This window comes from Callorhinus ursinus, unplaced genomic scaffold, assembly GCF_003265705.2.
Source record: "Callorhinus ursinus isolate GAN/ISIS: 27379988/994484 unplaced genomic scaffold, GSC_fseal_2.0 scaffold38, whole genome shotgun sequence".
NCBI classification, from domain to species: Eukaryota; Metazoa; Chordata; class Mammalia; order Carnivora; family Otariidae; genus Callorhinus; species Callorhinus ursinus.
In genome coordinates, this window is record NW_027397100.1 from 12,838,996 (window position 1) to 12,853,651 (window position 14,656).

At 49.9% G+C, this 14,656-nt stretch overlaps 1 protein-coding gene across 6 annotated transcripts in view; it reads right to left on the reverse strand.

Moving 5' to 3' along the window:
* The window catches only part of DNMT3B (DNA methyltransferase 3 beta), a 40,875-nt gene that overhangs the window by 7,583 nt on the left and 18,636 nt on the right, over nt 1–14,656 (reverse strand). For 2 of the 6 annotated variants that reach the window (XM_073880560.1, XM_073880558.1), the window contains exons 4-19: nt 13,913–14,020; nt 12,624–12,749; nt 11,749–11,958; nt 10,711–10,869; nt 8,484–8,591; nt 7,431–7,575; nt 6,799–6,858; nt 5,625–5,750; nt 5,417–5,461; nt 3,942–4,021; nt 3,522–3,634; nt 2,886–3,069; nt 2,185–2,269; nt 1,026–1,171; nt 463–553; nt 29–177 (exon numbers count right to left, since the gene is read on the reverse strand). In XM_073880560.1, the coding sequence (XP_073736661.1) occupies nt 29–177; nt 463–553; nt 1,026–1,171; nt 2,185–2,269; nt 2,886–3,069; nt 3,522–3,634; nt 3,942–4,021; nt 5,417–5,461; nt 5,625–5,750; nt 6,799–6,858; nt 7,431–7,575; nt 8,484–8,591; nt 10,711–10,869; nt 11,749–11,958; nt 12,624–12,749; nt 13,913–14,020 (1,935 nt within the window). The remainder of the gene's footprint in view (nt 1–28; nt 178–462; nt 554–1,025; nt 1,172–2,184; nt 2,270–2,885; nt 3,070–3,521; nt 3,635–3,941; nt 4,022–5,416; nt 5,462–5,624; nt 5,751–6,798; nt 6,859–7,430; nt 7,576–8,483; nt 8,592–10,710; nt 10,870–11,748; nt 11,959–12,623; nt 12,750–13,912; nt 14,021–14,656) is intronic. The other 4 variants (XM_025876633.2, XM_025876632.2, XM_025876634.2 and 1 more) reach the window with 2 other exon arrangements.

A 14,656-nucleotide genomic window follows, 5' to 3' on the forward strand; every position in this document is an offset into this window, starting at 1 on the left:
TGACAATTAGGACCCTAGGTGCCCTCACCTCCAGGAACCGAGAGATGTCCCTCTTGTCGCCAACCTTCATGGCTACCACATTCTCAAACATCCAGAAGAAGGGCCGGTCATCCCCCTCCTTGGGGCGCGTGTAATTCAGCAGGTGGTAGAACTCAAAGAAGAGCCGGCCTGTACCCTCTAAGCCACACAAGAAGATGGCAGAGCCAGGTTCACACCCCTCAGCCCACCCTCCACACTGACACCAATGGGTTCCCAGTGACTGCCTGCCTACAGCCGCACCCTGCAGGCCTTCTACCTGCACTCCTCTGGAATGACTAAGGACACAAGCATGAGCAGGCCAGTATTACTATCTCTGGGGACAGGACGTACAACGGTAAAGTTGGCCAGAAACAAACAGTCCTCCTCAAGAGCACTCAGGTGACAGAGGATCTCTTAGGGCCACCAGAAAGAAGGGATGCTCACCGTACAGGCCTTTCCTGGCAGGGTTCACATTTGAGAGATCATTGCATGGGCTTCCACCAATCACCAAGTCAAAGGGGCCCCATTCTTCAATCTGTGAGGGAAAACAGTCACTCTTCGTGGGGGTGAGGATGGAGGAATACAGCCTAGGTGCCAGGTAACCTATCAAGAAAACCCACTTCTAAGGGTGCTTGACTGGCTCCGTTGGTGAAGCACACACTTCTTGACCTCAGGGTTATGGGTTTAAGCCCCATATTGGGTGTGAGGCCTACTTTAAAGAAAAATAAAACTCACTTCTAGAATCTCACTTGGTCAGTAAAGTCTCCCAACTCCACTTCTGACCCAAGACAACCCAATGCCCCAGGTTCCTAAGATCTAAATCATTCTGAATAATCTGCCAACTTGTGGCTCTTCCTACAGCTTGATGCAACCCCAGGTTCGCTCTTCTACCATAGCCCTGGGCACGGGGAAGGGGACCACATGGGCGTGAGGATGTGTGGGGCACAGGGCATGGAGGAGGAAGTGGGGGTGGGGCAGAGCCCAGAAGAGGTGCAGGCTGCCCTCACATTTCTCTTCGTGATGTTCCTGACGTCATTCACATATTTGATGTTGCCCTCGTGCTTCACAGTTCCAACAGCGATGGATTCTTCACACACTTCGGAGGCGACGTACTTCTCCACTTTGATGCCCAATTCTTTGAGGACCAAGTACCCTGTAGGGGACCAGGGGACAGAAAGTGCATCAGGGTTGTCCTCCCAGGGCACCCTCCCTCCAGTGATACTAAGCCACCTCCAGAACTCTGACCAGACCCAGCAGGGACGTGGTCATCCTCGAGGGAACCCACATAGATGGCACAGAAACAGAACGCTGGTGACCCTGGGCTCCCTGGATGGCAGAGCTTCATGAAGAAAATATATGGGTAACTGGTAGAGCCCACCAGCACGATCTACCAGAATGGACAGGCACATAGCCAAGGCCCCAGCACCTACCACCTAGCACAGTCAAACACAGACACACGGACACAAATCTTCACCAAAACCACGTTTAGAGAACCTCAAGGCTTGGTGGCATGGCCAGGGCTCAGTTCTACTAGGTGTGATCTGCGCCAACACAAATAGGTCTTTAAGACCCAAACAGAATGGGGAAAACAAAGCACAAGTAGTGACCTAGGGTGTCATTAAAAGCTGTCAGTGATTTCAGAATCTGGACACCGAAATACACACATTAAGTACAAATGATGCAAAGTGCGTAGCAGCTCCTTTCTACTGCTTCGTTCTCTGGGAATACAGAGATGTTTGTAATACATCACAGGATACTTTTTTGAATTAAATGAGTTAGATCAGGCAAGTCCACCAGGGGCGGCATGCATGTTGACTATGCTTATTCTATACCTGAGCAACGGGAGGGGAATGGGAGGGAACCAAGATTGGAGGTATTAGGAGCTGCCTACTTCAGCTCCAACAGATCTAGCCTTATGGAATGGGAAAATTTTCTAAGATATCTGCACATAATAAAAGAATCCAACACAGCTAAGATACACCTGTCTTTAAAGAGGCCGCAAAGAAGGCCCGGTAGGGGAAATGGTAGAGAAGTTTAAGGACAGAAACAAGGAGCCAGTGGTTTTCTCAGAACAAGTGACCAACAGGTCATCCCAGGGGTCTTTCTTGGCACTGATGACAGGACACCTGGAGCAGGTGAGCATCCCTAGATGAACTCCAAACTCACCTGTTGCAATTCCATCAAACAGGGATAAGACTCGAATGGGCCGCCTTCGGGCTGCGGGAATCGCAGGGTATAACTTGGGGGCTTCCTGCCAGGTTAAAGAAGGAGGTCATGGAAGTCACGGTGCAGGGGGTAAAGACTCAGCCTCTGGTGGAGAGGAGGGCTGACCTTCCTCTGAGTCACAAACCCTGGGCTCTACAACTTCCTAGCTGGGATCCCCTGGAGAGCTCTAGCACAGAATGGCCATTCTACCCTAGACGTGAACACAGATGCGACTTCGATACAGATGCACACACACACAAAAACACGTTCCCTACCCCAGAATGACCTGGAGCCTCCCCTCCCTCCATCAAATGCAGGCAGGGGCCCAGGAAAATCCACTCCCACCATGATTTAAGAGTAAGTCACATGTTTCCCTTCCCTCTTCGGTTCCACTAAGGCTAAGGCTTGGTTAGTTCTGTAACCATTTCTTCAGCAGGCCCGTGAAAATCCATATAGTGAGAGGGCACGAAGGAGGGCAGGAGGAACACTGGAGAAGGCTGACAACTGTACAGAGGATGAGGTCTGAGGCTCTCGGATGCTCATCTGTACAATGATCTTTTCCATTAACTCTTGCCAACAGACTTCCAGAGTGCTCCAGAGCCCTGAAGCCCTGGGGGTAGGTGGTGCAGGGGAAGGGGGGTGGGAAGAAGCCTGTGGCTTACGTATTCGAGCCCCGTGTCGCTGGTGAAGAAGGCCTGCAGGCGCACGTTCCAGTCCTTCCGGCGCCGGAGGACGCCATGACAGCGCTGCGGGAGGCACATGTAGCAGCTCCAGGGCTCCTGCAGCTTTGCATCTGCCGCGGTGCCCGTGCCCACCAGCACCTCCAGGCACTCCACACAGAAGCACCTGCGCCCGCCAGCAAGGGAGAAGGATGGTCTCGTCAGCAGGCAGCTCCCCTGTCTCCCCCCACCGGACCCCTGGAGATGGCAACAGGCTGCCTGGAACCTTCTCGGGCCCCCGTTGCTCTTCCCCATGGGCTGGAAGGCACAGTGCCAGGATTTGGGCTGCACCAACCTCTTCCGTGGAGACCGATGCATGCACCCTCAGCCCCCATGGGCTGCTGCGCAGTCAAGTTCCCCGGCCCATCCCCACAATCGGCCCATCTCCAGGGGGCCTTCCCCACCCTAGGGACCTAGCTTTTTAAAGCCCATCCCTCCACCCCAGTTCTACTTCAAGCACACAGGGACCACAGCCCTGTGGACGCCTGGCCTGGGCCCAGCCCACTGCCGGGGCTCCCTCAGGGCTGCAGGCCTGGCCGCCCCCCCCAGCCCCGCTCACGGCCCACGGCCCCCGCTCACCGGCAGCAGCTGGTGTTGCTGCAGAGGAGAAGCTCGCGGCCCTCACAGCACACGGTGCAGTAGGACTGATAGCCATCGTCGTCATACATGTAGAACAGCTCAAGGAAGCGGTCCTGGCAGCCAGACAGAAACGCCAGTGAAATCAGGGACCAGAGAACCCCAGGCCCCCGCCTGTACGCTGGCTGAGGCCCTAGGACGCAGCCACAAAACAGGTCACCGGTGGCTTGGCGCCCTTTCCAGGGCCACCAGCTGGGGTCTGCGTGCCACTCGACAACAACCTCGCTGCTGCAGCAGCCAACCCTCAGAGGGGACAGCTTCACTAGAGCCTTCCCTATAGTGACACGTAGGTGCTTTTCTCTGGGAAAGTACAGGGGAATAGCGGGAAGGGGCAGGAAAGCCCAGGGCGGCGATAGGACTTACCCGGCACGTCTGGCAGAGCCCACCCTCAAAGAGAGGGTGGAAGGACACAGGGTTTCTCCGACCACAGGACAAACAGCTATCTGTAAGACAGGGATGCAGTCTGTAGCAATTACGGGCGCAACACCAGGGCTGAAGCCTTGAGTCTAGCGGCTTTTGAATAGTTACTCCAGGCTAGCAAAACCACAAGGATTCCTCATGCTTTGTTCCTTTCAGCAATGCTTCGAAGTTGCCAACCCCATTCCAAAGATGGGGAGAGGCCAGAACGGGAGCCCCCAAGCAGGAGGTCCCAAAAACAGGCAAAGGCCTGGCCCAGGAGGAAAACCTGAGGCAGGACAGGGAGCAAAGTCCACTCCAGCACAGGGACTTGCTTCAGTGGGCCTGGTATGAAAATCTTTGAGACTCTTTAAAGACAAACTTGGGTTATCTATGGTGATTCCAATTTGCTTTTGTCTTCATTAAGAGTTGCCTACACCAACCGTACACATAGCCATGGATACTATTCAGAACACGGGTACCTTCCTTTTAGGATATCCTGCCTTGCCCTCACACCAGCAGTCGGGACTGATCCACAGCACTTATCATGTGGGCAGGGCCATTAAGATGCCTAAGACCTGGGTGCCAGGGTGGTGTAGTCGGGTTAAGCATCTGACTCTTCGTTTCAGTCACATAGTCATCTCTGGGTTATGAGACTGAGCCATGCATTGGGCTCCACTCTCAGCAGAGTCTGCTTGAGATTCCCTCTCCCCTCCCCCACTCGCTGGCATGCTCTTGTCTAAAATGAATAAATAAATCTTAAAAAAAAAATGCCTGAGACCAAGCATCCCCAGCCAGGCAACACAGATGGGTGCTGAGTCTTGAGGAATGGGAGGATTATGGGTCAAGGTTTCCAGGACTGACAGGGACTGCTCCAAACCTGAGCTTTCCCCAGGGTGTTCTGGGTCAGGAGCTGTGCTGTTTCCCTACGCAGCATTGAGATAACCACTCAATAAATACTTGTTAACTAAAGGACATCAGACTAAGGAAACAAGGGAGAATCCATTTATCCTTACACATTCTGAATTCCGTTAGATACATTCTGGGCAGAGTTTCAAATCCAGTAGCTGGCTAATTCCCAGCCAGGACAAACAGACCAGAGTTGACTTGAGAGTGACCTGGCATCTAGCACCTCAAAGCCTGTTCCAGTTCTTGTCTGGGGAAGGCTCAAGATGCCACAGATAGTGGTTTCAGGTTTGGGGTTCTCTGGGCCAAACTGCCCCAACCCCACCCTCCTTGCTCACTCACAGGGGCAGAATCAGCCTCCATGAAAATCAGGCAACACATTCTACCAAATGTAGCAACAAAGATGAGCCCACTGCAACCCGAGGCCAAGGCACAAGAGCTCTGGGTCAGACTCCAGCAGGGCAGGCGAGCAGGCTGAGGTCGGCCTTGAGCACTGCCCAGAGCACGGAAGGGGAGACAAGGGAAAAGCACATTACCTTCCAGGTTACTCTTGTTGTTGCAAACATCCAAAGCCATTTGTTCTGTTGAGAAAAGAGAAAGTGTGACGCGGAGTCAGGGAGCCTCTTCCTCAATCAGCTCTGACAGTCCCTTGCGGAATGGCCCTTCCTGCCATCCACCCCTGACAGTCCCAAGCTGACCGCGGGTGAGATCGCTCCCCCAGCCTCCTCACTGGCCCATGATCACCTCGACTCTGGTCCTCCTCGCCTCGGTCTTTGCCATTGTTACAGCAGTTGGTCTTTAGGCGCTTGGGCGGGGGGCAGTAGTCCGAGGCGGCCGAGTCGTCAGCTGTGCGTCTTCGAGTCTTGTTCTCTGTGAAAGGTAAGGAGATGGCAGCCAGGGCCAAGATATGGGGAGAACAGGGGCCTGGGACAGAACCATGCAATGCCCGGGTGCCCACCTGCATCTGGGCCATGACATGGGTCCACACTGGGTGTCCTACAGCCCATCTGTGGGTAACTCAGACGAGGACAGAATTCAAAATCCCTCACTATGTATTTATTGGGGTCTAAACAGCAATGGGTGCAAGAGAACTCATCCTCATAGACCCAGCACAAGGAAAATTAGACAAAGCTTGGTCTCGGATGCCCGGCTTAAGAGCTAATAGCCACATGCAGTGACTGCGCACTTGAGATGCTATTTGTGTAACTGAGTGACTGCATTTTACATTTAATCTGGATGCACACTCAAAACCCGCCAGTGGGGCCAATCAACTGTCTCCTTTGGAACTTGGGACATCTATAAAAATATAAATCTAATGTTTCTAATGACAACGTAGCATAAAAATTGAGAGATCATATGACACATCAAAATAATAGATTTTGAAAGCTGCTTAAAAGAAAATGTAAAATTCTCATTTATTTTTATACAGATAGTTAGAAATGGCAAAATGCTGGAAATACTGGGTTTACACTGATTTCACCCTTTTTTTGTACTTTTTCCAGTGTTGCAAAAATTTATATTATGTGGCCATTGTTTATGTTTCTATAAATTCCTGTTATATTTTCATTCAATCTATAAATATCATCTGTAAAGAACATGATTAAAGAAAATTATACAGCCATTAGAAATAATAAGGACCCTTTAGTGACAAAATTACATCTGACAGTGCATACACTATTATAATTGAGAAATGAAGGGAAAGCAAGAATCCAACTAGTGTACAGAAAGAATTGGAAGGATGTGCACACCCAACGTTAACCTGGAGGGCGGTTGTGAGGGTTGGGAGTGAAGGGGTGGGTGAGGGCTCAGGTTGACTTTTTACAAGATTGGATTCTTTCCCAGTGACCCCTGTATATGCAAGAAATGGAAAGAAAGTGCAAAGAAAATAGTGCATAGTCAAAATATGGGAAGGGAATACCGTATTTCCTTGATTCTAAGTTCCCACTGCCTGCACGACGCACCTTCGACTTATTAACCACTTATTTGTGGGGGGAGGGAAACAAAACAAAAACAGAAAATACTATGTTAAATGTATGGATTCTTAAGACAAATCCTGGATTTCAGGCATCTGGGATTTCCTGAGTGACAATGTGAAACAACACTTATCTTAGAGGAATTATGGTATTGGTCAAACCCTTAGGATGGGAGATGCGTCTTTCTGAATGGAGGTGGCTTATGGGGTTGGGGGGGTGCGGGGGGTAACACTTTCCAGGTTTTCTCCAGTGAGCATAGCTTAATTATTTTTTCCTTTAAAAAAAGGGCACCAGTGAAGATTCCATCTTGGCTTTCTATTTACTCAAGTTTTCACAACAGATTCAATTCCAATTACTTGTACTTGACCTTCAGCAGGAAAAGTGACTAGGGAATCTGGAAAAGGCTGGACTGTTTGCTTTTCCAGCTTCCCTGGGGTTTCACAGGGTGACAGAGCTCCAGGCCTGGCAGCTTGCTGGAAGCCAGGGTAGGGTAGGTGGCAGCATGGGGTGACTGCATCTCCCAAGAGGGTCCCCAGCAGCAGTGGATGGTGGGTGCTGCCCAGGGACCCAGTCCCACCTGGTTGTTTGTTGTTTGGTTTGAGGCCCTCAATCCCAGTGGGCTTAAAGCCCCCATGGGCCCACTCTAACATGGGCTTCAGCTGGTCCTCCAACGAGTCTCCAGGACTGCTGGGGAAGGTTTTTCCAGCCCGCACCCTGGCTTTCTGTGGAGAAAAAGAGGCTATGATCAACAGGAGGGGTAGGTGCTAGTGAGGCCACACCCAGGGACTCCCCCTGCTGGGGCCTGCATTCCTTTTCACACTGGTCCCTTTCATAGCCCAGCAGCTGTCCTGAGCAGTGGTATGTGACAGGGAGGAGGGGCCTGTGTAGGGAGACAGGCAGGAGGCCATGGAGGGGGAAATTAAGTCTCTCCATGCAGATACCAAATATGATCTCTCCCCTGTAGGGGCCTGAGTGCTCAACTCCCTCTCAAAGGGCAGAGGATCAGCTCTGTCACTTTTAGATATAGGAGAAGCATCAGCCAGCATGTCTCACTGCATCTGAGAAGCTTCAGATTTCTTGGTTTATTTCCCTAATGAAGTGGGGAAGTATTAAGTCCTATTACAAAGGCACCAGGAAGTTTTACATGTCTAATTAAGCACAAAGCCTGGCTCATAAATGCTGGACCAAGGCCACAAAACATTTTATTTCTAAATCAAAGTAGAAGGAGTGACTGAGCCTGATGGATCCCCCACAGACAAGGAGAGGAGGCAGCTGGCCTCAGGTGCTCTCCAGTCTAGACCTCAAACCACACCACTCAAAGGAAAGAGGCTTTGAGGCTCTGCAAAAACTTATTCACAGATATGAATATTGTCTCCTGCCCCCCGAGGGCTCCTCTTCCCTCTGTCAGTAGGCATAGAAGCTGGGGGTAGTCCTGGGAACTCATGGGCAATCTCAAATCCCTCCTTTTCCTTCCTAGTCAATGGGCTACTGTCATGTTTGCATACACTTCCTGCCTGGTGGCTCTGCCCCTCCATGCTATTGGGCACCATGTGGCCTGAGCTGGCCTCCTAGAAGTCTCTTGCTTTAGCTCTGTTTGAGGCCGGGCCCTCACCACCCACTACCATGTTACCTCCAACGCATGGTACATGGCCTTCCTGTAAGAGACCAGCTTATTGAAGGTCGCCAGGTTAAAGTGCTGGCTGAACAGCCCCAGGGCCACTAGCTTATCTGCAGACACCTGGAAGAGAAAGCCATCATCAACATCCATTTACAGCTGGTGTCTGACGTGTCCTGTGTCTCTCCCAAGCTTATTCCTGGGGATCAAGCTACAGACTAAAAAGAAGGGAAGAGAAAAGTAGAAAACAAACAGGAGCACAGCCTCTGACACACCCTATCAACAGAAGCATGGTGAACACAACACTCCAAATGGGAGAAAGTAGGATGCTCCAAATGGATACAGCCAGATGCACCCTGTAATTGTGTAAATTCTAAATACAACGGACCCACATTGTCCTTGGTGTGGGGCCCCATCTCTGTCTTGACGTTCACAGTGCATGCTCCAACATTGGTGCTTTTGCACATGTTCTTCCCTCATTCACGAGCGTGACAAACAGCTGTGATATAGCCTTTTATTAACAGAATTAATTTAATGTACAGGTTTAGAGAACAGTGCTTGGCACAGAGTAAGTGTGATTTGTTGCTATGTGCCTTACATTGGGGCTAAATAACCTATAGTCCACAAGTCTCACACCTAAGTCCCCTGGCCGTGCACGAACAAATCAGGCTGCCGGTGGGATGAGATGAAACTGGTGTTCGGGGATTCTGATCAGCCCAGAGAACCATGGGACGTCTCCTTCCCTACACGGTGCATGCTCATTCTCATGCCAACCTCCGTTTTACACCTCTCATCTTGACCTCCCACGAGGGGCTGTTGCCACCATTTGTACGAAACTGGGGATCAGTGTGACTGTACACAGAAATGCAGGTGCTGATCCCAGCACTAACTGCTCTCGTGCTGTGTGTAGCCCAAGCACAAGGATCTGTGTTGCATTCCCTTACTACTATGCTAACAGCCCCACACTTCATCTTATTAGCATCAGACCCAGTCTTGCAAAGCTCATTATAGGTCTCATTGGGCCAAAGTAATGACAAACAATCCATGTTTCTTCATTTCACAGAACTCATGGCCCGTATCCCTGCAGTTAGATGCTTCAGGGAGAGCAAAGGCCCACATTTGGCACCACATTTGTCATCCTGCTCCCTCTGCTGGCCAAAGAGAGAGTTTCTACATGCATTCTACCTACCAGGGAAGAATCCAGGTCCTATTTATCTTGCCCTCTGGGAAGTTCAGTGTGTTTACAGCAAATCCCAAATCATGGAGGGAAAAAAAGAAACCTCAATTTGAGGCCAAATCCCACAGATGTACTGAATCGTCCTCCATTCCCACATCTGCCTCCATCCCAACCCAGCTTGCTCTTGTTCCTCATCGAACCTCTGGATGTAAAGGTTGGACTAACATTTCGAAAAGAGACCATCACAGGCAAAGAACTGCCTGCACTGTTCTCATCACAACCCGAGAAGATCTCAGAATGTGACTTTGACAGGGTTTAAGAATCAGAACTGCAGGATTCATGCCCAACAAACAGAGCTCTTACCCCAGACTCTCACCAAGAAGGAACTAAAAATGGTTAACATTAAAAAAAAAAAAAAAACCATAAAGATCGGGACACCTGGGTGCTGTTAAGCATCTGACTTCCTAATTTCAGCTCAGGTCATGATCGCAGGGTCATGAGATCAAGCCCTGTGTGCCGCTCTGCACTCAGCTTCTGTTTCCCCCCTACCCTCCGTCTCAAATAAATAAATCTTTAAAAATAAGGTTAACACCAATAACCAACAAACCCTGAAATCAGCACTCTGCGGTGGTCCGAGGCCCACCTCTCCTCCCATGCCCCTCCCCACACCTCTCAGAGGCAGAGACCACCCTTCCCGTCTCTTCCTGGCTTCTCCAGGAAAAATCTTTGAGGGTGTCTGCCCAGGAATCCATCCTGGTGACTCTACCCCGAGAAATAAAAACCAACAGAGCACAAGCGCCCACAAATGGCTTCAGAGGACTTTCCAGCTCTTTGTCTCCTATAAGACTAGACAGATTGAGCTCTGGGCCTGTGAGACCCTATATATCTGTTTAAGCCAGTTAACAAATTTTTGTCCTTCCTAGGCACAAGGAGTCAAAGAGCCTCACCCATCTGGAGAAAGCAGTCACAGGCCACTCATATTAAAAAGTCAAATATAAAAGGAAGTGAAGAAAACACAGGAAATGGGTCTGTGGCCCATGAGAACCTGCCTAGCCCTGGACTCACCTCAGAGAACTTGCCGTCACCAAACCACTGGACCCACCGCATGCCGGACATGGCCTGGCGCTTGGAGGTGGCCTTCCATGACACCACCATGGCAGGCCACCAGGAGAAGCCCTTGATCTTTCCCCACACAAGGTCTCCTATCCCAAACTCCTTCCCATCCTGGAAAAAAAGAAACACATGAAGGAATCCCAATGAGACAGATCACCTAGGCCAAGGAAAAATCCTGCCCACCCCACTAACCCCAAGGGCCATTGCCCCAGGGTACAACTTAGGGCATTACTTTAAAAAAATAAGAAATGTGAGTAAGAACCCCTTGAATATAAGGGGTCAGTTTGGTTTTTTGATAGGAATATGGGATTTATTAGATTTGTAAAATTTCACCTGTAACCTTTAACCTCTATCTGGGAATGAAAGATGTCAACTGAAAACTCACAGGAAATAAGATCAGAGTTACATCATGACAATCCCCTGGGTTTTCCCACCATGGGCCTCAAAAAGCTTACCATAAAATATAAATGCCCATGCAAAAACAAGTTATTCAAATAGATGTACAGTCTGATATACATAGAAAAAAAGATTTCTATGCAACAGAATTAGACACACATACGTATGTACACAGCAGTGCTGGAGTGAAGCAAGCCCGACTGGCTAGTCGTGAATGACACACAAGATGGATCACATAATACAGTGGATTAAAGATGTGAGCGTGAGGCAACTCCAGCTCCTAACAAATAAAGTTAACTAGTCTACAACTGTACATAAAATATGATGAACAGAATCACGCCTCGTATTACATATACAAACGAGGTACATATATTTGGAGGTACAAACACTTGACATTTGTAAATTCATTAATCAGGTGTTTGAATTATGTCTGGCAGAGAAGCAGGATAAAGGAGGGACACGTTGCATATGGAAAATCTATATGCTAAAGAAATTCAAATATTACAACAGAAGTGGCCCCCACAAAAAGGTAGGAATAGCCCCCGCTGGGTAAGCGTCTGTTCTTCCCTATTATCTAGGCTGTTCTTAGGGTACCTGATACTCGGCGCTGTCGGCATCTCTACCCTCTGCGTCCACCTGTGGGGACTCGAGGCCGTCCTGCTGGCTGTCCTGGGCCAAGCGGGTGTAGGGGGTACTGCTGCTCTGGGGCACCACATCGTCATCCGTGAGGTCAATGGTGAGGTAGGGGCTGGCTGGGGACGGCCACGGCGTGCCTGCCAAGGATACTGTCCGCCGCCTGAGGGACTGTGGACAGAAGGACATGGAACTGGGGCGACAGCAAACCAGGTAGGTGACCAGAGACCAGTGGAACCCCCAGTTGCTTCCCAAGCAAGCAGAAACAGTGAAGACGTTAAGTTGAAGAGAACAGAGACCACCAAGGACGGTTTTCCGGGAACCAGTATCCCTCAAGTGGTGGAATAAAAAGCAACTTCCAACAGAACAAGAGACAGAATCGAGGACAAAGGCAGAATAATGAAGGAGGTCGAGAGGCTCTGAGAGCCAAGCTCAGAGAGGGCCGCTGGTTTCCTTAAATGCTTACTGTGTGCCAGCCTTGCAACAGGAGTGGAGAAAAACACTGGGGTTGCCTCAAGACAGTCAAAGAAGATACCAGGGAGACAAAACAGTTCTAGAGTCAGTAGTACTTGAACTCATTCTGAGGAGGAGCAAGAAACCAGTCAGCAGGGAATTCACACATTCCCACCCGAGTTCCATCCAGGATCAGGCCAGGAGAAAAGTCGTCGGGCTTAAAAGAAGCTTACCCGGCAACCAGGAGAGAGAGGTAAGGGAAACCCCTGAAAAGGTGCTAAGAGTGAAGACCGGATGGAGGTTGCACACCAGCCACTTCGGGTGGCACGGTGAGAGAGGCCGATCTTCCACTTAAAGAGACTGGGGGTATCCGGGGAACCAACCCTGGTAGCTGAGAACTCCACGGGGGACTCATCCACGGGATTGCGGCCCTGCCGGCCTCGGGTGGAACGCGGGGAGGACCTGGGTCTCTCCCGGCTGGAGGCACTGGTGTTATTTCGGGTTCGGACCTGGAAGCAAGAGAGGATAAGCACGAGGCCTTGGTGACTACAGGCATGGCGTTCCAGACAGGGGGCCAAGAGAACTGGTCTTGAGAGGTCGCCTCACATCAGTGAAAGTGAACAAGGTGGTTAAGTCAGGGAAGAACTCTGGATGGGTCACGTGGACCGCCCCCCCGCTGCCCCGAAACTCCCCAGTTAGTGGGAGAAGGGGGTAGGGTGTCAGCAGGCCTGCCAAGAGTCCATGGCAGATCCCACGCTGCCTGGCCAAGGCGGCTGGCACCTGCAGATTGAATGGAAAACTAAAATCCAAACCAAACATTTACCACCCCCCCACCACAGCAATGGAATAATTGTTGCCTTCTTTAGGAAGGCACTCGATCATCAAGACGGATGAGAAGCCCTTAGGCTCCTTTCACAAAATGGCTTGAATTTGGGTGTTGCACATCTGTATTCAAATCCTACACACAAGAATGACTGTTTATGGAGCACCTGGATGGTCTAGTCGGTTGAGCAGCCAACTGGATTTTTCGGCTCAGGTCATGATCTCAGGGTCCTGGGATCAAGCCCCGTATCGGGCTTTCCACTCAACAGGGAGTCTGCTTCAGGATTCTCTCTCCCTCTGCCCCTCCCCGTTTGCTCGTTCTCTAAAACAAATCAATCAATCTTAAAAAAAAATTAAAAAGATTTTAAAAGGAATTACTATTTAACCTTGGGTAAGTTACTGGAAATCTTCTCTCATCTGTAAGAAGGGCATGATATACATCATATGCTGGGTGAGATTATAAGCTAGCCCCGCAATGGCCATCAAGTGTTCACCTGCTCTCTAACAGGCTGGGTGACCACTAGCGAAGACTGCCTTCCTATTTCTAGACCTCACCCTGTACGTCACAGAAGTGACTCCCAAAGGTAACTGACAGTTGAGCCATCCACCTACAAACTATCCACTCTTGGGCACTTAAAAGCCAGGAATGTCCAAGGAGCTGAAAACCTGCCACATGAAAGCAAGCCTTCACAACGATAGTTCACGAACCTTGCTGTCATTTTCCAATTTCAAAACATTTGTTCACCTCGCTCTCCAAAGCTCCAAGGAGAAAGGAAGATCCAAGACAGGTTTTTTTCATTCAGGCCTACGTGTGGTTGAAAGGGCCCTGGCTGAGGGGCGGGGGACTTACAGCTGGGCTTTCAGACCGAGTCCTGGTTTCACGGAAGAGTTTGGGCATCACTGGGGTGTCAGAGCCGTCTCCATCTTCCCCCTCACCATCTCCATCACCCGTCAGATCCTTTATAAATGAAGCATTAGAAATGGTAAAGGTCATTAAAAGGTCACATAATCAAAATGGTTTAGGAATCCAGATTCAATCATTTTGGCCCAAGTGACCTCAAAATATTTTCAACTACCACATTTTGCTCAACATACTTTACACAATGGCTTACAATGGGGATCACAAATTCAAGACGTGATTGAAAAATACAATCCCAGTGAAATCAAGAAGCCCAAGATAGGGTATGAATTCAATATGTGTCGTCAAGACTCCCGTATGTACACCACAGGGAGACTCATTTGGCTATGCCCAGCAGGGAGAGCTGGTCATATTGCACAACTGAGTGTCTGGGAGAAATCAAAGGTTCAAGAAAGATGCTTCTTGATACCATTACCAGGAAGAAACAGCACCAATTCTGTGTCAAGTCATGTAGAACCCCTAGTACATGTCCCATGCCCCAGAGCAAAACGCAAAGAACTGGGCACATAAAGTGGAGCGCTAGTGAGCAGCCCCAAGCCCAGCTGTTGTGTTAAGAACTGGATTTTTCATTTGCCAATCTTGTGGCCTTGAGTGAGTCCATTCCTCTCTTTAAAACTCTAACAGTAATTCCCTTGTAGCACAACAGGGTGATAATGAGAATGAATGATGCATGCC